This window comes from Anabrus simplex, chromosome 4 (genome assembly GCF_040414725.1).
Source record: "Anabrus simplex isolate iqAnaSimp1 chromosome 4, ASM4041472v1, whole genome shotgun sequence".
Classification (NCBI taxonomy): domain Eukaryota; kingdom Metazoa; phylum Arthropoda; class Insecta; order Orthoptera; family Tettigoniidae; genus Anabrus; species Anabrus simplex.
This window is the reverse complement of record NC_090268.1, coordinates 348,670,357-348,697,570: the sequence shown is the minus strand read 5'-3', so window position 1 is coordinate 348,697,570 and position 27,214 is coordinate 348,670,357. Positions and strand designations below refer to the sequence as shown.

General features: G+C 37.2%; 1 protein-coding gene across 2 annotated transcripts in view; it reads left to right on the top strand.

The window, feature by feature from the left end:
* pav (pavarotti) overlaps window positions 1-27,214 on the top strand; it is a 277,353-nt gene that overhangs the window by 214,288 nt on the left and 35,851 nt on the right. For both annotated transcript variants that reach the window (XM_067145761.2, XM_067145760.2), the window contains exon 13: window positions 19,699-19,884. In XM_067145761.2, the coding sequence (XP_067001862.2) occupies window positions 19,699-19,884 (186 nt within the window). The remainder of the gene's footprint in view (window positions 1-19,698; window positions 19,885-27,214) is intronic.

Sequence of the window (27,214 nt, the reverse complement as noted above, 5' to 3'; positions counted from 1 at the left end):
AATATCATTACATTGAAAATAAAATATTTTGATATTAAGAACGATTGCTTCGATATGTCTTCAAATTAGATGTACACAGAATAAGGTCTGTTTCACATGTGTAGCTTGCACTAGCTACCTGCCATATAGTGTGTGTATATATATATATATATATATATAAGAAAACATAAAGGTCCAATAATACTGTCTTGAGGAATTCCCCTCTTAATTATTACAGGGTCAGATAAGCTTTGCCTACTTTAATTCTTTGAGATCTATTTTCTAGAAATACAGCAACTCATTCAGTCACTCTTTTGTCTAGTCCCATTGCACTCATTTTTGTCATTAGTCTCCCATGATCCATCCTATCAAATGCTTTAGACAGGTCATCCTGATACAGTCCATTTGACCTCCTGAATCCAAGATATCTGCTAGATCTTGCTGGAATCCTACAAGTTGAGAACACATGTCCTATATGCCTTTCTCCCATCATATTTAACACTTTTGAACATTTCGCATGTTTCGCAAGTCGAAAATTTGAGTGTCCCTAGTGATGACAAATGAAATGTAACAACTGGCAAATTCAATTTATTTCAGAAATGTCTCTTCTAATAAAAGTGTAATGACTTTTCAAGTTAATATGTAGAATGTCCCTAACGCTATTATTTTTTTAAATTTCAGACTGATCTTGAATGTTAAATTAGGCCTGCTCTATCACCCGCAGCTACCCCTAACCATAAGTGGGGCAGATTTACTGTATGTCACAAAAAAAAAAAAAAAAAAATGGATGTATAACGGTTTCTTTTAACTCTGGTAATAAATGTACTTTTCTGCAATATATTTTTATGGTGGTTGTATTTATTGTGCCTTAACAGCAGCAAGATTAATTAAAGAATTGTTAGTGTGGGTGCAGGAAACCAGGTACAATTCTAAGATAAATTCATGTTTTGACACCCTGCTAATTTTTGAGTTATACACCTATAGGATCTGCCCCCCCAGCCCCCACCAAAATTTTTTGGCATTAAATAACGAATAAGAATTGGATCTTATAATCAAGTAATATGGTTCGTTACAAACAAACTGTTAAGTCACGAGAGCTGAAATAAAAGACTTAGTTAAACACCGAATGGCATGTTTTGTGTAAGGGATAGTCAAATGAAAACTGAACACCCACCAAAACTCACATTCCGCACAAGATGTGGCTACACTGTTGTTACATATCGATACTGCCATCACTGTGGTAAGAGAAGTGCGTTGTGACAACCCACAGATCACGCAGTTGTTGGGTTATGTCTTTGTTGGTGCATGGACTGGTCTAGTGTATTTGTCCTGCTGTAGAAATGGAAGCAAGCAGAGAAGTGTGGTTTGTTTTCTGGTGGCTGAGGGTGCTGGAGTATGCAAAACTCATCATTGCATGTCTGTGTATGGCAAACACTGCATGTCCACAATGAGCGTGCACGAGTGGCATAGGAGATTCCAGGAGGGGCGCACATCACTACAAGACCAATGCATGCCCAGGACAGGCCAATCAAGCCGTTACTCCTGATTTGATAGGGCGGATTGATGACCTTGCCAAGGAAAACCAACTAATAGCAGAGGAAGAAATTCGTGCTCAGGTTGGCATTAGCCATGGCTTTGTTCATGCTATTATCAATGATCACTTGCATCTCTGCAAAATTTGTGCACAGTGGGTTCCACATCAACTGATGGAGGGACAAAAGATTGACAGAATGGCATCATGTCTGGGTCATCTGCAGCGGTACCACAAGGAAGAGCATGTGTTTATGCCACGTATCGTCACAGGGGACGAAACGTGGTGCCGCCATTTTGAGCCCAAGAGCAAACAGCAAAGTCAAAATTGTAAACATCGCAATTCTCTCTCGCCAAAGAAATCCAAAGCTGTTCACACAAGTTCTGGTAAAGTCATTATGACCTCCGTCTTTGACTGAAGGGGTCCTCTGCTTGTCAACTTCCTCGAGCGTGGAGCCAAAATCCATGCGCAGAACTATGAAGACACTTTTTAGAAACTCTGACGCGCCATAAAGTCAAAATGCCCTGGAATGCTGTCGGACAGAGTTCTCCTGTTGCATGATAATGCCCACCCCCATACTTCCAATCTGGTGAAGGCTACACTTCAGCGATTTGTTTGGGAAACTCTTCAACATTCTCCATGCAGCCTGGATATTTCACCTTTTGATTTTCACATTTTTGGCAACCTGAAGAAAGACATTCGTGCACGTCGGCTTCATTTGGACGAGGAAGTGCAACCTACCTCTTAACAAAACTGGAATTGATAGTCTCGTCCCCCAGTGGGATAAATATGTTAATGCTTTTGGTAATTATTTTTTAATAAAGGCATTCCATGGGCACGTTGTAGTGGGTGTTCGGTTTTCATTTGACTGCCCCTTATACAATAAATTGGACACCTTCAGATTCCACAAATTATGATAAGAGATTACATTCAAAATTATATAGTTGTACAGATGTGATTTTATATTGTAAATTTGTTAATATGCTGGAAAAGAAAATGTGGTTAATTTGTTGTAAGTTATAAATACAGTATACATAAGATTTATTGGGTGCATGTATTACAGGGAAATGGGGACTGAAGGGAGATGAGTGTTCATGTCTGAAGTACTGTCAACCAAAGAGTGAAACAAATTGGGAAAAGTAATAAATCAAACTCAATCCATAACTGTGAAGTTTTTCAGTCTGTCAAAGCTAATGCAGGAATGATACAAGTAGAAAATACCTGACAAATAAAACTGTAACTGATTATATCTGAAAGATATCTATATGATGTTAAATGTTAATCTTTTTCAGGCACTTTCCAATTTTGTTAAACCTGCATTAGTTTTGACAGTTATAGTTTAACTGAATCAAAGCTGAAAAATGGCTTCCACTATAACAAATTATATTTATGTACACATGTGAAAATGAAAAGGGGAGTGTTGAAAATATCTTCATTTCTGCTCGCTTACACCGCGTTTAGGACAAAACTTATACCATTGAAACACCAGCTTCATGACATCCATTTATTACGAGCTGTTGACTACAACTGACTTACACACACACACATAGCAATTCAAAAATGTCCAAAGAATAAAACAAATGAAGATAAACCACTTGACTAAATTAATATGAATTACCAAAACATAACCTCAATGTTGTATTCCTAAAATATGTACAAGATATGATACATGACATTTTATTTTTTATGAGAAAACTTCAACATTCCAACACTCCCCCCTTTTCTCAAAAAAAATAAAAATACAACACCTCAATCAATTGTCCTCTCATCGCAAACCTATAAGCTTATACAAACTCTTAAGCTTGTTGCTTGATAAATTCTTCGTGAACAAGTCTGCAGCATTTCTCTCTGATGCTACATATACAAACTCAATTAACCCCTTTTCTACCAGTTCTCTACATACATGGTACATGACGTCAATATGTTTTGACCTTTCACTCACAAAATCATTTTTACTCAATTTAATTGCTGCTGCATTGTCAGCAAAAACTTTACAAGGTATATCCATAAAGCTTTCCAGCCCTAGCTCTGATAGCAAATCTTTCATCCAAGTTACTTCTCGAGATACCTCTGCCATTGCCATGTATTCAGCATCCATGGTAGATCTAGCAATACAACTCTGTTTCTTACTATACCATGATACTGCTCCCCCTGCCACAGTGGTTACATAACCACTCACTGATCTTCTAGACTTAGTATCTCCTGCCCAATCTGCATCACAGAACACTTGTACTGACTCCTCACAATTTTTGAAACACAACTTTAAATCTCTAGTACCACATAAATATCTCATGATATGCTTCACTTCTTTCCAATCTTTAATCTTAGGTTTTTGACAATTCTGACTAACTTTACTTACCGCAAATGCAATGTCAGGTCTAGTATTATTTGACAAATATAGCAAACTTCCTACTGCACTGCGATAAATGGTACAATCAAATTCCTGCTCATCATTTTCAGCTGCTGAATACCCACTTGGTAAAACAGTCTTACTCGGTTTACAGTCCCTCATGGAAAAATCAGCAAGTAATTTGTCAATGTATAAACTTTGACTCAACATAACCCCTTCTTTTGTCTGTTCTATTTTTATTGACAATAAGTTTGTTACTTTCCCTAGATCTTTAATCTCTAACTCATCTGCCAACCTTATTTTAACCAACTTAACAACCTCTTTGTCACCTATTGCAATAATGTCATCAACATACAAGCCAATAATACAACACTCCTTTACATACAGACATGGTTCTTTGATACATCTCTTAAAATCTAGTCTTCTAATTATAGCATCAACACAAGCATTCCAGTCTTTACTCGAATTAGGTAGTCCATAGATGCTTTTCTTCAATTTACATACATAGTTTTGGACATCCTTTTCTACAAACAATTCTGGTTGCTCCATGTATACAGTACAACTGATTTCACTATTTAAGTAAGCACTAGTTACATCTAGATGTTCTACAGTCCAGCCTCTACATACTGCAATACCTATTAACAGTCTCATTGTTTTCCTCTTTATAACAGGACTAAATGCTTCATCAAAACTAAGGTTCATCTGTCTCTTAAAACCTTGGGCAACCAACCTGGCTTTATATTTCTGAATGTTACCCTCACTGTCATATTTCAATGAAAACACCCACTTAGAACTAATTATCTTGACATTTTCTGGTCTTTTTACAATTTCCCAAACATCCTTCTTTCTCATCTCATTGATCTCCACTTTCATGGCCTCCATCCAGTTACCAGACTCTTGGCTTGACATAGCCTCCTCAACTGTTCTAGGTTCTACTATATTTGCATGCCTAACTTCCATCACTGCCTTACAATCTGCACAAGTCTTACCTTTCCTCTGTCTTATTGACCTTCTCAGACTATTACCTGGCTCTTGTATTGCTATAGACTCAACCTCTAGTTGTTCCTCTCCGGTCGTTGGCTCAACAGCCAATGTTTCCTCTCCGTCCTCTGTGTCTAACTCAGTCCCTAATTTTATCTCTGGATCTTCAGTGCACAGTATGTCAAAGTATGTTTCACTACCCTCTGCCTTTGGTACATTTATCTTTTCCTTGATATCAATTCCAGGACTTTTCACCTTAAAGGGAAATATCTGCTCCTCAAATACGACACTTCTCCTCACTATTACTCTTTCCCTTTCAAGACTCCATAACCTTTATCCATCTTTAGTACCTGCCTCATACCCTATTATAACGCATGGCTCTGCTCTGGGATCTAACTTCCTGCTGTCTGCCCTCACAGCCCATGCCTGACATCCAAATACTTTCAATCTACCTATTTCTTCCTGATCCAACTTCCTATTGAACCACAGTTCATACGGTATCTGAAAATTTATTGCTGAGGATGGGCACCTATTTCTCAAGTACACTGCTGTCATTACCGCTTCTCCCCAGAATTCCTTTGGTAACCCTGACTGGATCAATAGACATCTAACAGTATCAAACATCGTTCTATTCTGCCTCTCTGCTAATCCATTTTGTTGTGGAGTGTACGGTACTGACCTCCTATGAGTAATACCACATTTTTGCAATTGTGCTTCAAACCTGCTACATGTATACTCTGTACCATTGTCAGATTGCACCACCTTAATTCCTACACCATGTAACTTTTCTGCATTTGCCTGATACCTATTAAACACCTCTAATACTTCATCCTTATTTTTCATACATACAGCCACATTAAATCTGGAGTATTCATCAATCATGGTTACAACATATTGAGCTTTCCCAAGTGATGGACTAATTTTTCCAATTACATCAGTGTGCACAACATCAAGTGGTTTTTCTACCTTACGCTCACAAGACTTAGGTACTCCCTTGTTAGTTAGTTTCCCCTGAATGCATACAGAACAAGTATTAATGTCATTACTCCTTTTCAATTCTAACATAGGCAATTTAAACAAGGCTTCAGAATGTGCATGTCCATATCTCTCATGCCACAACCTAACCTGCCCAACAGTTTCAAATACTACATTGTTATTACATTCTTGATCTATCATTTGATCACAGTCACTCACAGCTGCAATATCATTTCTCCCCTCTATTTGTACTACATACACATCATTCCTCCTGTTTGCAACAAACAATGTTTCATCTCCATTCTTATCTACAACCACTGCCTTTTCACCTGCAAATCCTACTTTGAAACCTTTGCTGGTTAACTTACCAACTGATATTAAATTTGCACCTAAGTTTGGTACATACAACACGTCTGTAAATGTAATTGTCCATCCTTTGGACATTTTTACTTTTACCTTACCTATACCTTTAATATCCAGCTTACTGTTATCTCCTATTTCTACATTCCCAGTTACATTTGTTAACATGTCTGTAAACATCTCCTTTGTTGGACACATATGATGGGACGCACCTGAATCGAACAACCAATCTTTAATTTTCTCAGCTCCCACAGAAACGACCATGCTCATCGCCTTATCTACTACATGTATAATTTCTGAGCTTACCAGTTTTCCACTCGCATTCACTGATTTACTCTCCTGCGATGGTTCGTCACTCTTCATTGTTGGACATACTTTTGAATAATGTCCTGACTTACCACAATTGAAGCACTTTTGGGTACTGCGACAATATTTAGATACATGTCCCTGTTTACCGCAATTGTAGCAACTATATTTTCCTCGTCCCACGTCTTCTTTCTTGATATCTCGCTTCCGTTGAACAACCATGGCTTGAGCTTCATCCTCCTCACGTTTTCCAGTGTCATAAGCCTTTCCTCCATTTTGCTGAAGTTTCCTTCTGCTTTCCTCCGTGAGTAATCTCGCCTTCACCTTCGAGATGGTCAGTTTCGCCAAATCAGCTTCCAAGGAAGGTATACAAGCTGCATATTCCTCTGTAAGATTTCCGATGATCATTCCTGCAACTTGTTGATCTGTGAATTCGTATCCGGCTTTACTAGTTCTCCTCCAAAGTTGATTTATTTTTGCGAAGTATTCTTGAACACTCATGTCCTTCGGCTTCACAAAATGAGTTAACTGTTTCAAGGTCATAGCACCATTCACTAGCCCTCCGTCATTGCACAACTCGTCCAGTTTTTCCCATGCCCTTTTCGCTGATTCAATATCTGCAATGTCACTTTCAAAATCTTCTCCGACATATTTGAAAATAACCGCTAACGCGATCACATTGTTTCGCGCTCGTCGTCTCGTTTCCGTCTGAGGCAGTTGACAACCTGGCGTATCCTCGTACCCTATTACTGATTCCCATACATCTTTCAACAACAGCTCTTGTTTCACCTTTAATGCCCACGAAAAATAGTTCTCCACTGTAAGCTTGGCCACATTCCTATTCAGTGTTTCTTCACCGGTCCACGAGGTCGCCATTTTTACCGTCAATAATGTCACAACTTGCTTCGTCCGACGTTAATTCTCGTTGCTCCATTTCCACTTATATTGACCGAAATTTACTGCGGCGTTTTGGCGCTCTGGAGCTCTGGGCCCATAACCTGTTGAAAATATCTTCATTTCTGCTCGCTTACACCGCGTTTAGGACAAAACTTATACCATTGAAACACCAGCTTCATGACATCCATTTATTACGAGCTGTTGACTACAACTGACTTACACACACACACATAGCAATTCAAAAATGTCCAAAGAATAAAACAAATGAAGATAAACCACTTGACTAAATTAATATGAATTACCAAAACATAACCTCAATGTTGTATTCCTAAAATATGTACAAGATATGATACATGACATTTTATTTTTTATGAGAAAACTTCAACATTCCAACAGGGAGAAATAAAAATTTAGAGGCAAATGTGATTGTGGTGGTGGTGAAGATATTTGTACCTGTCTTGCAAGCACTGTGCAGTCCTGAAAGCGTTTTCTGTAACGTGACAAAAAATGTACATAGGGAATCATAACACTAACAAATCAAGATATCAGATATGATACAAGGCAAAATACGAGGAAACTTCTGCTACGTGATACCATATAGGATCCTATGTTTATGAAAATGAAGCTTTTGTACCAACATGACAATCTCATACTTCTTTCACTCTGTTATAAATCGTTTTGTATGTAATAAACGGGCTGTTTGCTTCAAGACTATTATTAGATGTATGTATGTATGTATGTATGTGTGTGTGTGTGTGAGGGTAATCATACTTCAAGAGGGTAATGACCACAAAGGGAAATGGAAAAAGCTGTATTCATATATCAGGAATCAAAAAGGAAAAGGAATCCAAATTCCTACAATGGTGGGAGAAGGGGGTTAACACTATTTAACAGATACTGAGAAAGCAAACCTATTTAGTAGAGAATTTAGAGATTCAGTAGATGATTGTCAAGAGTTGGAAACCGAAACAGAAGATAGAGAGGGAGAGACACAGAGGGAAACAAGAAGCTTCTCATTCACAAATGAAGATATTTTCAGAGAAATCCAACTGCTTCAGCAAGGCAAAGCAGCAGGAAGTTATCAAATTACTGGGGAGGTATTAAAGACAATGGGGTGGTACATAGTGCCTTATTTAAAATTTCTCTTTGACTATGTCATAAATAATAGTGTAACACCAAAGGAATGGAAGGAATCTATAATAATACCAATTTATAAAGGAAAGAGTGATAAAAGGAAACCACAGAACTACAGACCAATCAGCCTGACCAGTATAGTTTGTAAAATACTGGAGAGTTTAATATCGAAGTACATCAGGGGGATATGTGATGATAAAAATTGGTTCATGAGGAGCCAGTATTGATTTAGAAAGAAATTTTCTTGTGAGACACAACTGGTGGGATTTCAGCAGGACATATCAGATCAGTTGGATTCAGGAGGTCAGTTAGATTGCATAGCCATAGATCTTTCCAAAGCCTTTGATAGAGTGGAACATGGAATATTATTAAAGAAATTGGAGGGAATAGGATTGGACGTAAGGGTTATACGTTGGATAAAAACATTTCTAAATTCAAGGGTTCAGAAAGTCGAAATAATGTATCTCAGGAAGAGAAAGTTTGGAAGGGAATTACACAGGGTAGTATAATCGGTCCGTTACTTTTCTTAATATACGCAAATGATTTAGGGAACAATATAACGTCAAAAATAAGATTGTATGCAGATGACATAATTGTTTATAGGGAAATAAACAACATTGAGGATTGTTCAGAATTACAAAGCGACCTTGAAAGTATCCAACAATGGGTTGAAGAAAATAATATGAAGGTTAATGGAGGCAAATCAACTGTTACAACTTTTACAAACAGGAGCTTTAAAACTGAATTTGAATATACTTTGGATGAGGTAGTTATCCCAAAAGATGGCAAGTGCAAATACTTAGGTGTGAGATTTGAAAGTAATTTGCACTGGAAGGGTCATGTTGATGACATTGTTGGGAAAGCATATAGATCATTACATGTCATAATGAGGCTACTTAAAGGATGCAACAAAGAATTAAAAGAAAAAAGTTACTTGAGTATGGTTTGTCCATTATTGGAATATGCAAACAGTGTTTGGGATCCTCACCAAGAATACCTAATAAAAGAAATAGATAGTGTGCAGAGGAAAGCAGCAAGATTTGTAACAGGGGATTTCAGGAGAAAGAGGAGTGTATCAGAAATGTTAGAGGAACTTGGGTGGGAAACTTTAAGTAAGAGAAGGAAGAAAACTAGACTTATAGGATTATATAGAGCCTATACAAGAGAAGCAGCATGGGGAGATATCCGTGAGAGGCTTCAGTTGGAAAATAATTATATCGGCAGGACTGACCACAAATATAAAATTAGAAGGAATTTTAGCAGAAGCTATTGGGGTAAATTTTCATTCATTGGGAAGGGTGTGAAGGAGTGGAACAGTTTACCAGGGGTAGTGTTTGATCCTTTTCCAAAATCTGTACAGATATTCAAGAAGAGAATAAACAGCAACAGAGAAAATAAATGAAGTGTTAGAGGGCATTCGACCACTGCAGGTTATTGTAAATTTAAAAAATGTGTGTGAATAAATTAAGTCCATCCCCTGGTCTAAGGAGTTTGGACAGCCAAAGTAGGGGACTGCCTGCAGGGGTGAAGTACAGTGGGGACTTCGAGGGCCCTGGGACCGCTACGGTAGCTGTGAAGGCCCTCCAGGAACTCTGAAAAGTGGTAGCAAAAGGGGCTCTGGTTAAGATGTAGCAGGTCGTTATGCTACTTAGGTTCCAGAACGGGTAAAAAAAAAAAGTAAATAAGTAAATAAATGCAATGTAAATATTAATCTTATACCAGTTGTATAGTATCATATGAAGTAATTCCACATACTGTATATTTGACTATATTTGTAAGTAGTACAGGAGATATAATAAGTAGAATTTTGTAAACAATATAAATTTAATAAGGATGAGCTATGTGTTTAATAGAAAACATTGTTAGCGTAAATTGTATAATATTGTATTATAGGAAAATTTTCTTATCTTGTTTATTTAATATTTAGTGCTTGACAATAATGTATTTTAGTGTACCATTTGCCACCGAGGTAGACACCTCATTTGCAACGTTGATGATACATTATTTTGCTCACTGGCTTTCGGGGAGAAATGACGATTAAGTGCAACAGTGTCACCATCTTGTGGAACTCAAACCAGTTGCACTTACAGCTGTTACCATTAGTCTGTCACATCTTCTCATACGTACAGTCAATGTTTGTATCAGGTTAGGTCATCTGTGTTTTGTTTATTTTCATGATTATTTTAATTTATAGAATGCTTTATTTTACGTTCATAACCATGTCATCACTCCAGCACTAAAATTATAAACAGATCTCAATACAACTACGACCATTCTAAATTAATTAGTGGGGCTACATTTTTGGCTATAGATCTTCGTTTCATCGTCTGGTTTAGGTTTGATAAAGAATGTCCAGACTACTGATACACATTCTGACTTAGAATTACTGTGCCCTATTTGTGCTAAGCTATGTAAATCATCTTTAGGTGTTAGCATTCACGTCTGTAAAGCTCAGCCTGAAAGCAGGAGAAATAAAATATGTATGCAATATGCCATCAACAACACAGCCCCTTGTAATTCTAATTCCGTAATCCAAACCGCTAAGAATAGAAATGATGGCAGGCGTGTAGAATGAATACAGAGTAATCCAGTAGTCAAAAATATCCCAAACGAAAATACTGTTGTAATCCAGGAGTGGGAAAACAAAACATTTTACATTTACAGTTTTTCGCTGACTAAGTAACTGAATTGCCTGGTCCTCAGCACCCTGCAGTCAGATACTTTAAAACTAGAAAGGTGCAAAGTAATGATAAATACAATCATAAAACATCTGAAAATCCAAAACAAAGGTGTAAGAGATAATGAGGAAAACTTCAAGAATGTTATGATTATTAGGTAGATCACTACCGGTTTTATAACCAAATTGCAAGTGACCAATCTCATGTTTTAATCTGTAATGAAATCTGTTATTTATAATAACAAAGTTTTATTATAATCCACCTGTTCAATACATTATGTTATTACATTTAAAATATCTTCATTAATTAAAAAGTTATATGTGAGACATGTTTCGCTCCCTTACAGAGCATCATCAACCAGATCTGAATCTCAAAGAATGGTTATGTTCGTAAATAATGACTTAAGAACTATTAAACCATTTTTCACAAACTTAAACTTGCTCTACTAGAATATCATAAAATACAGAATCTTTTGAGACATGTCTTAATAACATGGGCTTAATAGGAGAGATTCATTCAAATTGTGGAAGAATGAGTTGTTGTAAAATATTTAAAACAAGTAGCATGTCTAAAATCTTAGAAAGACGTGAAATTCAATCTTAAGAGCTAAATTTGAACATTTCTTTGCAATGAGATCTGGTAAAAAAGCTTTATATCCCTTGAGGATAAGAGTATAAATATTCAAAGATCTCGTCAATTTGATAATTGAACTTGTGACAGGATGAATGTTGGTCTTCATGAAATTTAATGCTTGTTGTCATTTAACCTCAGCGAAGACAAAAAGTTGCCCCTAAAGTAATGGAAAAAGTGAACACGCGTCATCCTTGCAAAATTCCAATGCCAAGAATAACAGAACATTTTGAAAATACATTGGGTGTCAAAAACACCACCACCCCTTTCCAGATACAGAAATAAATATTGATTTACCTGTTGATATTACCATTAATGAAAATTATGTACATAAGGCGCTTCACGCCATAAATGCTGACTCGTCACCTGGCCCCAATTGTATAACAGTTTATGTTTTAAGACATCTTAAAGCCACTAGACGTCTCATGTTGCTCATTAATGCAGTGCTGCAGTTCTCTTATGTACCTTCGCAGCATAAAAGGAGACGAACGGTATTCATGCACAAAGTGGGAGATATAAACGACATCAAGGAATGGAGACCTATTACCATATATTCTGTGGTCAGAAGAATCATAAAATGCGTGTTTGATGCTGAGCTATATGCACACATTACTTTAAATCCATCTCAACGCGGTTTTATGCCATTACCTGGAATCCACATTAACACCTTTCTTGTCAATGGTTACTTTCAAGATGCAAAGCGCTACTGGAAGGATTGTTGCGTTATTTTTCTCGACATATCGAAAGCGCTTGATTCTATTGGACATCAGCACATCAGACGGACTCTTCAGCAGTCTGTCATTCCAGACAAGTATTCAAGTAGAAGCAGATTTTAAGAAATCCAAACGTATAGAAATTGAATGTTTCAATTTGGCAATTAATAAAATAGTACATGATCTTCCAATGATGACGTCAGCGATAAGTATATATATATTTTATCCGAAGAAATCCCATCATTTTGCATTGGCTGATAATATAGCAATACTTTACAAATAAAAGTATTTATAAATCCTCCTTATCAATACAAATCAGCTCATCTGTTAGATGAAACAGTCTATACATGTTTCAGCCTATTCTCAAGGCCATCTTCAGTAGCTGAACAATTATTACGTAACACAAACAAATTAAAAATCGTGAAGAAGTGGAATGACAGTGATCATGATTAGTGAATTAAAACATATTGTGGTACAAAGTCCTCTCATCTGATAGGTCATTCTTGAATGTCAATTAAAATTTGCTGACTGTTAAAATGAAAACACTGTGCTTGTGTTATGTAATAATTGTTCAGCTACTGAAGATGACCTTGAGAATAGGCTGAAACATGTATAGACTTTGTTTCATCTAACAGATGAGTTGATTTGTATCGATAAGGAGGATTTATAAATACTGTTATTTGTAAAGTGACAACTGTCAATATGGAATGAGATTTATAACTTTCAATATAGCAATAATCAGCAAAACTGAAGAAGATGCAACAATTTTACTCAATTTAGCCATAAATAGCTTCACAGAAATAGATCTAAATATCAGCTCAGAAGAAAGTAAATCTATTATCCTAAAGAAAGGAAAATGGGTTCCGGGAAAAATTACCACTCTTCAAGGATCAGTAATACCATCAGTAACATCAAATAATGAACGAATCGATTATTTAGAAATTGATTTCTATAATGAAATATCTTTTGACAGATCTAAAGTAATTAATATTCTAAATTCTGATTAAATAATTTAGTTAAAACTACACTTTTAAAACCAGAACAGAAAGTTAAAATTATCAATGAATTTATTTGGCCAAGATTGATAAAACCACTACAATGCGCACCTCTAACTCAGTTATCCAGCACTTTTCTTAAAGATCTGGACAAAATTACAAGAAGTTCGTTTAAAGAAATAATTATGTTACCCAGTGATACACCAAACTCCATGTTATATAGTCCAAAGAAATTTAGAGGTGTGGGACTACACTGCGCTAAATGGGAGGTTAATATTCAGCACTATAATATCTACAGTCGCTTACTCCCAATTATGTACGTACAGTTGCTGCATCATATACGAAAGTTTCTCATGGGTAGAACATGGCGCTTCATAAACTGAACATTGATAAGGAAAAGTATTCCCTCTAAAACCAATGAGCAGGAGCATTGTCCATAACCATCAAGACTTTGAGCGGCATATTATTTTCTGAAAGGTATTTCATCACTACAGGATCAAAGACCTCATTCATCCATGCAACGAAGAAAATACGAGTGACCAAAGCCTTAGTGTTGGACCTCCACATAACATTTAACTGGCTCTTCTGCACCTTGCATTTCTTGAAGGCTCGTGGATTCTCAGAATGATACACAAACAGGTGCTTTACTTTTAAATCCCTGCTCGCATTAGCACACAATAACTGGGTTAAACGGTCTTTCATGGGCTTGTGACCGGGCGTTGAATTCTCTTCTGCTGTAATGTAGGTCCTCTTCGGCATCTTTTTCCAAAAAAGTCCTGTTTCATCACAGTTAAAAACTTGCTGTGGCTTCTGGAACTCGGCAGTGAATACCTCAGCTGCCTTAGCATCCGAACTGGGAGCCTCCCCGTACCTCACAACACTATGGATGCCACTTCTTCTCTTAAAGTTATCAAACCATCCCCTGCTGGCCTTGAAGCTTTCTTTGATTTCTGTTGATGTACATGTACTAGAGATCGGGCCAGCTAGGAAGACATCTGGGAGCGCATGCGCACTTTGGACTGTCTCGCGTAGCGAATCCCCTCCTCACAGAGCTCCTGCTACAAGGACAGTTCAGTGTATAAGTTTACACTCAGCTGCCGCGCTCTGCTTTCTAATTTCCCGTTGAGTAGTAACTGTGGTTAGTGGTGGTGTACGTTAGGCCTATCTGTGACAGTATGGAAGACGTTAAAAGTAGCGTGCATCATAAGGTGCTAAAGACTCAGACTCGTGCAGTAATCTTGAACGTTATAGTCTTTATGGAAAGGGAGGCAATGGAAGAAAAGTTCGTGATAGATTGTAAAAAAGTGCAGAAAGTTTGTTGGTACGGATTAAGAGCGAAAAACGAAAGAATTAGGAAAACCTATGGATAGTCTGTTTGAAACACCAAACAAAAATAGAATGCGCACAAAGAATATTACTGGATTGGATGACTTTGACGAAGGTGCCGTACGTCGTATTGTTAGCAATTTTTATTTAGATGAAAAAATGTTTACCTACAGTTTCAAAAATTCGTGCAAAGTTAGGTAAAGACTTAAAGTTCAAAGGATCCAATACTAGTGTCAAGCGAATTCTTCGATGTTGTTTCTGTACCTGAGAACAAATGTTGAAGAAATGAGACATCAAATTGAATGTGCACTCATAACTTTCCTCAGAATCAACCAATTTGAATTATTAAGAGCTGAAATGAAAGAGGTTGATCCACTGAGTGTTCTTGGGCCAAAACGAACTCCGTACCTCATTTAGAACCAAAGATATGATTGCTTCAAAGAGACAAAAAATTGAAAAAATCAAATAATTTGAGGAAGGCGGAAGTTAAGTGATTTATAGTACCTGATGACAAAACTGTGCATTAATACCTTTCAGTTAAAAAAAGAATGAAGGAAATCGACCGGATAGAATGGCCGGACTGACTGACTTTAGTTTTCATAAATTTTTTTAACATGTAATTATTATTATTATTATTATTATTATTTTGTTTCACCCACTTTGGGGTATGTTGAATCAATTCTTTCTGTGTGTGTTCTTTTCTTAGTGCCCAGTATTTCTTCATTCTTTCTGATCTTCATTTCTTCTCGTCTTCCGAGATAATAGATTTGGCTTTTAATGTAGATTTGTTTTGGAACGTTTTTTCTTCTGTAGTTAGTACTTTAGCTGTTCGACCGAATAGTGAATTTTCTGTAATTTTTAATTCTATCATGTCTTTTTCAGTTTCTTTAAACCATGTTCGGTTTTGTTTTGGGTTACGGAAGAAGTCAAGATTTGTTCGGTTAATCATAGAGTTCATTCTGAGGAGAAGATGACCATAAAAGTTTATCCTCCTTCTTCGCATTGTTTCTGAGAGTTTTTCAATTTTCTTTTAGCTTATTATTATTATTATTATTATTATTATTATTATTATTATTATTATTATTATCATCATCAAGTTATTTTACATGATGTGGCTCAGGTTATGAAGCCTGGTGTTATTGCAAACCATATTCTACACTGTATATCTACAGCGTCGTAAAGTTAATTTTACATCAAATTATAATTTGAAAATAAGGACTACGCAAATTGATACACTGAAACGATTTTGACAGCTACTGTAATAAGAGGTTAAATTATGTTCTAACTCCTTCAATCTATCTGTCATCTGTAACACTTCTAAATGCATTCATTTTGGCTTGGTATGTCGGTAATTTACAGCCGGAAGGGAATTCCACGAACTGAAAATCTGCGGCGTGTTACATGTCAGGTATAACAAATATTTCAGATCAACTGTACGTCGCCACAACACTGAGCGAGAAGGGGAAGTCAGCGTTCTCGCTCCCACGGCTCTGCTTTCTCACTCGCACACTTCCCCTCACGGGATGTCTTCCTGCTGGCCCGATCTCTACTTGGCAATTTACATACGAGGTCGGCGTACAACGTCTTTGCCTTCTTGCAGATTAAATTCTCGGCCACAGTATCGCCTGCTAGTTGCTTATTCATCCAAACGAGAAGCAAATTTTCTACATCTTCCAGAACATGTGGCCATTGCTTTGATACTCTTGTGACTCCTTTTGCTGTATCTACCCCTTCTATTTCTTCTTTAATATTGTGCAAATCGTTGACGTAGACTTGTTATAAAATATTGCTATATCAGCCACTCGCATACCTCGTTCGTGCTTTTCGATCATTTCCTTCTTAACTTCCATTGTAATCATCTTCTTCTCCCAACTAAATTCCTTTTCAGCCTTCTTTTCGTTCACTGGGCCTATCGTTGCAGTACGGACAAAAATTAAATTCCTAGGTTTAAATGTACACATGTAACACTAATGAAAGAAACAAAACCTGTACATTCGTACGGAGATGACTATGCGAGCGAGGCACGCCACCTGAAGTCCAGCGCGGAAAATGATTACACACACTCACCCAGGAAAGACAGGGGCAATGGGGAGGGAAAAGCAAAGGCATAGGGGAGGGGAAAACATAGGTACACGACGCTCGTATTGCGGAACCTCACTCACTTATTAAGTTGCAATTTATTTAAAATGTTCGCTCGTCTTGCAAAACCCTCATAGACCAAGTTACTCGCATTCCGAGGTTTCATATATTGTTCTCTCTCTCTCTCTCTCTCTCTCTCTCTGGTTTTTCCAAATGTTAATGCTGTAGACTGTATATTGTTATTAATTGTGAGACTTTTATTTATGTGGTTAAACTTTGTTCTTATGGCAGTGCAGAATATCTAGAAAGTCAGTAAAAAGTATTAGATTAAAATTAGTTTAGAATAGATTTCAGTTAGGCTAGGTAATATTAAGTAGTAATTATTTGTAAGTTCTCTGTGTATCACAAAGAATGCTGCTGTAATTGGGATGAAAATCCTGTAACAAGCAATGAATTAAACATCGTTCAACAAGTGAGTGCAGTCTCTACAAATTTATTCAGCCAATAATAGCTTAAAGTCTTCAATACTCGCATGCATATTCACATTTTCACTTTACTATTAATTTAATTAATTAGTTTTTTAACTGTTTGCAGTTGTAAGAATTCGAAAATTTCTTCGTAGATTGTAATTTTCAGCTGAAGATGGCCTGATTGGGCCAAAACATGTCCTGTAAAATATTTATGTAGCTGTTTAACGCAAATAGTGAAGAAATATTGAATAGGTGGGAACTTGACGTCGTATTTTGGAAGGAATATAATTTTATGTCAAGTTATTACAAAACAAGAGAATGAAATTTATAAGTTGCAAATTTTAGCTAATACATTTCCAACTCGTGTGAGAGTTACAAAGGGTACGAATCTAGAAGGCAGTGGCAGAACCAAGCATTTTTTAGCGCACTCCGGTACGATTTTCTTTTAATACAGCTGTAGTGTAAAACATGGCGCATGATGTCAACAAAAACAGATCATCTGAACATTTGATTCGCAATCCCCAGTTAAGTGTGGGAAACCATCTTTTATAGACCTGAAATCCTTTCGACACTGTTCTGTGTACTTTTTTTTTTTAAGGTTCAACCTTTTCAATACAAATTACGAGTTGTGTAAGATATTATTTACAACATTTATTTAATAATGGTACTGGTTTCAACATTTAAATGTCATTCATCATCAGCCATAAAATACATTAATCACACAATTGAGGAAGGACATCATAATTAAAATTGACATTGTAACACATTAATCACTTACATAGTTTTTTAACAATAAAAGGTTAATTAAAAGTTTTGACATGTTATCGACGTATAAACGTCTTTAGAAATGCTTATTTACACTGTGTGCTAAATAAAATAGTAATAAACTTATAGCAATCACTTAGTACACTGTTTTAGTTTATCTGTTTATGTGCTAATACTCAAATCATCAAGTCATATTTACGGTTGCATTTGAATTTTTGACGATAATTTGTCAGTCAATTAAGACACTTGTTATTCAAATGTTGTAGAACTATGCATTAGTATATCTCATTGCACACGTCTCAAGGCTTGGTGTGTTCGTTAAATTTATACATTGATGTATTAATAAAATTATAAAGTAAGAAACAGTTAATGGTAATTGGTTGACCTTCAGTCTTCTCTTCTGATGTAGTATAGGTGAAATAAAATTTCTCAATTTCTGTGTACCAAAGTACACTGCTATGAGGTTTTGTTGCACAATAAAAATGTGTGGTTCAAAGATACCATCCTACCACCTTCTTACTTACTGATAAGTGTCACTTATCAGGATCCCTTTGTAAATTGTCCCCATTTCAAAGTGTGCTGTCTCTGATTTGATATTAGGATCTTTAATCACTTTAACATTAATAGAAAGGTATCCCTTCCATTTGCAGCATATTTCAGCCTTATTGCCTCCAGGTGATTGAATTCTTGCAAGTGTACTATCTGTTGCACCTAAAACACCACAAAAATAACATAGAAGTCGTGGATAATCTGTTGCTGAAGGAAATACTACCTTCCCATGGATGCTATCACTGCAGAAACTCTGCTAACATTTCTAGTAACTGAAGGTTTTGCAATTCTAGCATTGTGTTTAAAAAGTGTTTAATCTCAAATGGACTTGATGACACAGAAGACAGTGGCAATGAAATAAGTGGAGATGAATCTGAATTTTTGATGATGTCTGACTGAACAGTTAAACAGCAGAAAAAGGATTCCTTATGCTTTGTGTCCTTTGTTAAGGTTTTTTATTATTTTTTATTCTCATTTCTCGGCTTATAATCGAATAAATATGGTAAATGTTAACCTTATTTCCTTTCAATATAAAAGTGAGAAAAGGTGGTTTTGACAGGCTTTTTTTTTTTTTTTAATGTTAGCTGCCTTGTTTTCCTGTGTTACATGAATTTCTGTGGTCTCTCTGAAGTTTGACTGTTTACTTTTATTCATGAAATTTAGTCTTTTAAAATCTGTTTCAGTGCTTGTGAAGCTGTGCAACTTACTATGTATGTGGTCGCAGAAGTACTGACAATATTTTATTGCATTCATATATTCTATGTACTTGGTCCGAAAACTATGCTTTGTTTGTCCTCCATGTGTGACAGTGCTATTAATCTCCCAATGATTTGAAATGGGATCCTCCAGGTTTGAGTTACATTTGTGTACATGTATTTTTGTTGTGTGCTACTTGTTCTGCAACATTTTTTAACGAGAAACAAAAGTGAACTTCACAGGTTGTTTATTCACATGCTAGTACCCATGACTTCGTTTTGCAGACTCAATTCAGGGAAAAGGAAGAGAGGCTAAGGAAAGTAAAGCAGCTTCTGGTTGAAGATCCCATTTGCACCCCTCGCCCATTATCTACACGTTCAAACTCTACTCTCTGCAATACACCTGTTCCTTCTGATGAAAATATTCCCTCTGTGCCTATGGAGTTTATAACTCCAAGTACATCTAAACGAGTAAGTATTACTATGTTAAAATATGACTGTTTTATGCGTTTCTTCATTCTCTCAAAGGAAAAAAACCAAACATTTTTATTGCATTTATTCACATTTTCATAGTAAGTGCAAGTGTATTTATGATGAGAGAGGTTGCTTAGGGCAAATACTGTAGAACGCCAATACTGGACACTCGGTGCTAAACCAGGTGACTACTAATAGTGCTCCAAGCAGTTTAAGTTGAAGCAATGGTTTGGTGCTCTTGCTGTCTGTGTGGTTTTAAACAATTTTGTTTAAAGCTGGAAAAATGTGTTTGGTATAATTTTGCAAGGAATATCGGTGGAAGTGTGTGTAGTTCTTCAAGTTTCCTCATGATAAAGAAACTTAAAGAATCTGGCAGTTCTGCTGAGTGGGTTTATTTAAGCTGAAGGGCAGATTTAGAAACTTTATTGAGGAGAGATTGTCCTGAGAAACTGAAGTACTGTCAGATTTGTACAAAACAAGTCCAGCCATTGTATGTTACGAATCTGAATATAACCAGCAAGACAAAACATTTTTATCGGTCAAGTTCAGTCTACTTAATACCACATGTACTGAAATGTTATTCAGCAAGAAGCCTTCGGTTCAAGTGCCTTTTAGACTGATTTTAAAAAGTTGCTCTACTGGCAAATTATTAAATCCCCTGGGTGGATGCTACTTACAGCCCAGGAAATCAGTTTTGGTAAGCAACATTTAATCGAATCATGAATGTCCAGATCAATTAAAAAGAGGAAAGAAAGGACCTCGCTGCCTCATTCTCACGCAACTGAAGTACATATTCATCTCATCACTGAAGTTCAGGGGTATCAGAAAACAGGAGGAAATCAAATGTTTCCCAACAAGATTATTTCTTTGCATAAGCATGCAGTGTGGGGTCAAGGTCTCCAGGTGCTTGATTAGATTAAGTATGGTTATATATTATTATTTAGCATATGATGCTTACAAGACAATAACAATTACATTAAATTATATTGTTACATATATACAATTTACAGCATTATGACCACTTTTCAAATATGGACAGAAAGATCTGCAATCCATCTAATTCCTTCTGGGGATGCTGAGTGGAGTTCATCCAAGGAGCCGGGCACATAGAGGGCACTCCTGCACAATGTGCTTGATAGTTTACAATTCAAAACCACAATCACATTGGGGAGAATATATCCAATCCCATTGAAATAGGGCTGCACCAGTTTGACCAGTACCACTTCAATTCCTGTTTAACCTTGACCAGACTGTCCGAGGTAGATTAAAGCCAGCAAGCCTTGTAGTAGGATCACCGATTGAAAATAGGCCATGAGGTATCGAGTTTAATCATTCATCTCTCCAGGCATTTCAGAGGTTGAACCTGATTGACGTAAGATCTACAGCCGTCTTGCAAGCTGGCTTTCTTGATTTCAGTCTCGGTTTAGAAAGACGTTTGACATCATGATGAATTGAAAGAGCATCATTTTCCATGATCCTACACCACAGGCGAACAAGAGCTTGCTGTCTCCTAAGATAGGGTGGAGCAATATTACATAGTACAGGCAACCACTAGAGGGAGTACAGCGCAGAGTACAAGAGATGATACGCATTGTCTGTCGAAGTTCAATATCCACTAGTTGGCAGTGAGAGTTATTTAACCAAATGCTTGCACAATATTCAGCCAAAGCAGTAGTCCTGAGTGTAGTGACATCGTCACTCCATGTTCTTCCAGCTAACCTACTAAGTATGTTGTTATGACATTGGACAGGACACTGACCTACAAAATCATATTGGTAATCATATAAAGTATGGTGATCTGCTCAAAGCAATAATTTGAAGGTGATTAAGAGGACTCAGATTTTTATGACATGTCATATTTTCATCCTGAATTAATTTTCCATGTTTAAGCTACTGTAATTCAAGCACGTTTCTAATATGTGAACTTGAGAAAACCATTTTTATTGGTCATTTCTTAGCATTGGGTCATCATCATCATCAGTGTCTCACTCCAGTCGCCGGGGTGGCAAGCCTCTTCCACTCCTTTCTGTCCGTCCACTTTTCCTGCTCCATGACTTCCACGACATCCAATCCAGCTTCTCTAATGTCCTTCCAAATCTGATCCATCCACCTTCTTCTCGGTCTTCCAACTGGTCTCTTTCCTTTAACTTCTCTTTCCAATTTTCTTCTTGCTACTCATTCCTTTCCCATTCTTTTTATATGCCTGAACCATCTCAGTCTTGCTTCCTGTATGTTCTGTACTATTGGTTCTGTATTTAGCTCTTCTCTGATTTTAATATTTTGGATTCTATCTCTTCTTGTCTTTTTAACCAATGTTCTTAAAAATTTAATTTCTACTGCTTGGATCTAACTATCTTGTCTCTTATTAGTTACCAGCGTTTCTAGTCTGTATATTACAATTGGTAGGAAATACTGTTTATATAATGTTAATTTCGTTCTCTAGGGTACTTTGTCATCCCATAAAAGCTCTCTGACTTGATGATAAAATGTTGTACCTTTACTTAGTCTGTTATTAATTTCAGGGTTGATTTCATTACTTCTGTTAATAATGCTACCCAGATATGTAAACTGTTCTAAATTCTCTAACTGTTCTCCGTCTGTGTTCACTTGGCTTCTCTTTTTCTTTTTTCCACAGTGCATGACTACAGTTTTCTTTTTACTAATTACCATTCTAAATTATCAGATTTTCATTTCAAATGTCCAGTCTCCTTTGTGCTTCCTTTTCTCCTTTTCCCCAAATCACCACATCATCTTCAAATACCGAAGCATTCACTTCATCACTACTGATACTCTGTTTTACACGTTTTATGATTTCATCCATCAATATAATAAACAATAATGGCGACAGTACACTTCCTTGCTTGAGACCTTTTTTTATATTAAATGTTTCAGTCACCACTCCCCACTTGTACACTGCTTTTACTCTCATGATACAACATTATCTTGTTAATTAATGATTTTGGTACATTCCTTTTCAGTAGGCATTCCCATACATGTTTCCTCTTAAGCTTTTTCCGAAATCCAAAAATACGAAGATGATTTCCTTGTTCCTTTCTTGGTGTTTTTCCATTATCGTTCGCACTGTAAATATTAAGTCTATTGTTGATCTATTCAGTCTAAAGCCATATTGTTCTTCCTCTGTGTTTCTATTATATCCCTCAGTCTTTTGTCTATGACATTCTCCATTATTTTTAGCCTATGTGATAATAGGGTTATACCTCTATAATTTTCACATTTCTTTCTATTTCCTTTTTTGAAAAATGGTACAATGATTCCTTGTTGCCAATCTTCAGGTATCCTTTCATCCTTCCATATGGCATTGAGGCCTCGGTATAGCCCCTGTCCTGCATTAATCATATCAGCATTGAATTTGTCTTTACCACTTGCTTTACCTTTTGTCATTGCTTTCACTGCCCTTCCAAGTTCCAACTATATTATTGGGTTCTCTTCTTTTTTGACATCTATTATTTCCATTTTCTTATCGCCTTCCTCCTTACAGTCATCCTCATTATAAAGTCTTTCAAAATATTTTGCCATCACCTTCTGAAGACCCTTTTCGTCATGTATTATGGATCCATCTTCTCTCTCCAATGCTGTAACCGCTACTACAGTGGTTACACAAAACAAAGCACCAAACACAAACAGGGGAAGTAAGAGCAACTACACAATATCAGAAAACACTACACACTCAGCGAAACATCAGCTGGACTATCTCCGCCAACAACAACATAATACGTAAATATCAGTAGGGCCAACTAGTGGACAATAAGCCAGGAAAGTGGAAACAGGCAGGACCTACCGAGGGCATGGACATGGCTTAGATTGCAGATTCCGAAATAAATCAACCGTGATCTCTAAATTTGAAAAATGTTATTTACAAAAGGATTTTAGAAATACATTCCGAACAAAATCCGCCAACTTGCAACTTACGAACTATATTCTCCATGATACACATAACTTACAGGTTCTTTGATAATGTCTTTCTACAAGTTCAAATTTTCAAACCAACTATACATCTAGTTACAAGTCCAGTTGTACAATGCAATTTACAGTGAAGTGAATGTACTCTCCTAAACTCTAGCGTACATCAAGTGACACTGAACTACCAGAGGCAAACCCCAAGGTAAATATATTAAACTACAATCTACATACTTAGTGAAACAAGAAAAGGGAATGCCTCGAAAACAAACAGGCAAGCCCAGCTGAAAAGCTAAGGCGTCATAAATAATTAATTTGACGAATCTAGGTTAGGCTAGGGCAGACTCCTATACGAAATAGCAACCGAACATTACGGAAATTTTACCCGGAACGGAATTCAAGAGTGCTTACCCGAAGGTGGCCCATCCCAGAAGCGAGGCGTCGCACATGACATAAAACTTCAGGCAGACCAAGACAGACTAAGGCAGACCAGGCCAAGACAAGACAGACCGAATAATCACGAAAGCTGCCTCGCTCTCTATATATAGGTAAACCCTGGCCGTGGAGTAGCCAATCACAATTCCTACTACAGTCGCAAACTTTAACTAAGCTTCTCAAATACGCACGTTCGCGAATCTTCCATTTCCAGAATAGTTAGAAGATGCCTTCTAGAACACATAACCAACAAAGGCAACACACCCTGTTCAAAAATTCATGTAACAGTTTTCTAGATATTTCCAGTAAGTACAGAACTAAAATCTACTATTTACAAATACATATGTTACAAATATTACACTGTAGAGGTTAGGTCGTTACAAATAAAACATATTACCACACTTTACAAATAAAGACTTCAATGAACACTTTCCACTTTCAACTACATTGTTCACCTGTGACATCTTCCTCCCCCCAAAGTAGTTTCACTGGGGAGAAAGCGATAAAACGTTCTCACACAGTACAGATAGTAAAGATACATTACTCTTAACACACACGATTTCTTGAAGTTGACTTTCTAAGCAATCAAAACAAACTGTAGTTATATCAAGGTCCTCTTAGTAGGCAAGATTTTACGATTCACCAATAATTTTCAACAATAATGAAGGTGTTCATAGATCCACCTATAAATATCACATTAAAATCCACATGGATAGTCACATTACACTTCAAAACGCCTTCTGACCCTTTCATAGTTGTTTAGACAATTTGTACTCTGTCCACCAAAGGATGTACATTCTTTCTTTCTGCCATATGTTAGTCATCCAGAAACTTCTCACTTTGTTACTAAACAGCGTTCAAAGCCTCCTATTAGGCGAGTTTATGGACTAAGTATTTTGCACCACTTTTCCACACCAGTCACAGCACAGCTAGGCCACAGGTTCTCGCTGATGATGTGGCTGCCGACACGGCCGTTTGCCGCCAGCCTCCATTCAACTTCAGTTCAACCCAGGTAGCTATGTAAATTGCAGTAGAGTGGTATCTTGCACCAGATAAGCAGATGGGTGAGACACCGTCCAGTCAGACTGTCACCATTAGGATGTTTGCCACAGGATTGTGGTGATGGATGGAAACGCCCAAGGCACAGATTGCGCCTCCCAACTTGGCACTTCAGGTTGCCGTCAGAAAAAGCTGGTCACTGCAGCCACTGTAACATAAACAAACCGCAGCAGACAGGGGAATATTTAAGGAAAGTATGCTGCTGGGCTCAAAGATCTTGCGCAGTCACCCAAAGGGTGGCTTAATGAGTATGCAGTAGAGACTCTCCCTCACACACCAGGGATATTAGGGCACTAGCCCTGGGGTAAACACTGCTATCTATAATTCATTTGACAAGATTATGGTGGGGGTGAAAGGAACCTATAGGAGTTTACCCTAAACCTGAAAGTAAGGGGAATAAATTCCAAGGAGTAACCCTAACTAAAACCTACCTAACTTATAATACTAAATCCATTACAGTAGAGGATAGCTAAAGTATTTGCCTACACAATTACTTACAACTAACTTACAATAAAACTTATTATTACTTTATAATTAAAACCATATAAATACCTTACAATAAACTTATAATTATTTTATAACTAAACCTCTTATCAAATAGCTTACAACTAAATCTACATGGTCACCAACAATGGTATTTACCCTTCCCTACCAGACTTAAGGTACCTTGATCTGGGAGAGTGCTGATCCTTTTCCTTTCGAGATCGCTCGCCAATAATGTCACCGGGCTAAGGAACGTTAAGATGGTGCAGGGACCTCAAAATCTGGGGGCCAACTTACTGATAACATGGTCTGCAGCACTACTGATGGGGTGAGTTTTAATAAACACCTGGTCACCCACAGAGAGCTCGTGCGGTCTTCGTCCGTGGTTGTAATTACCTGACCTTAGCGTTATAAACCTTCAAGTTCTTTCGTGCTCGGTGCCAATTAGCTCGGATCTTTTCTGGGCTGGCATCGTCGGGCAGAAGATCATTAATTGACCATAGGTTAGATAGAGGAGAATTTGAGGTAAAAGCCAACATTAACGAAGCAGGGGTTTGCTTGTGGCTTTCGTGGACAGCAGTGTTAAATGCAAATGACAACCAATTTAATGAGGAATCCCAGTTGGAGTGGTCTGAGGAGTGATAAGCGATGAGGGCAGATTGCAGGTTACGATTCACTCTCTCAGCATAATTTGGCTTTGGGTAATACGGGCTAGTGGTTACATGAGCAATGGATAGATCAAAACAGAAATTCCGGAACTGGGCAGAAGTAAAGGCTCTTGCGTTATCACTTACCAAAAATTGAGAGGGTCCAAACGAGGCGAATATCTGTTTCAAGCATGGGATGGTGGTGTTAGCGTTAGCCATCCGAGTGGGGAACAGCCACGTAAAATGCGAAAAGGCATCAACACACACAAGTATGAAACGATGACCATTCCGAGATCTCGGGAAGGGCCCGATATAGTCTATGAACAGTCTTTCCATTGGGCAAGAAGCTTGCTCAGAAGACAAGAGACCTAGACGAGTATTCGGGGCGGGTTTGCTGATGTTACAAATCTTACAGGACTTGACAAGGGTATGAATCTCAGTATTCATGGATTACCAAATGAAGTGGTTACGAATCTTCTCTCTCGTTTTGAAAACGCCCAGATGAACGCCCACTGGGGATTCATGAAAATATTTGAAGAGAGCCGGGACCAGGTTAGTTGGGACTACAATTTTGGGGTCTCTGCAACCGCGAGCAGGACAACACAGGACACCATTCTTAAGAATGTAGGGCTTAATATGCTCATTGGATTTAATTCTGTCGATAATAGCTTTTAACTCAGCATCGTCCTCTTGATGTTTGGTTATATCCTTGAAAAGGAAGGGGGAATCAGTGAGAACTACATTGACAAAAACTGATACTTGTTCGGGAGGTGAGTCTGCTGGCT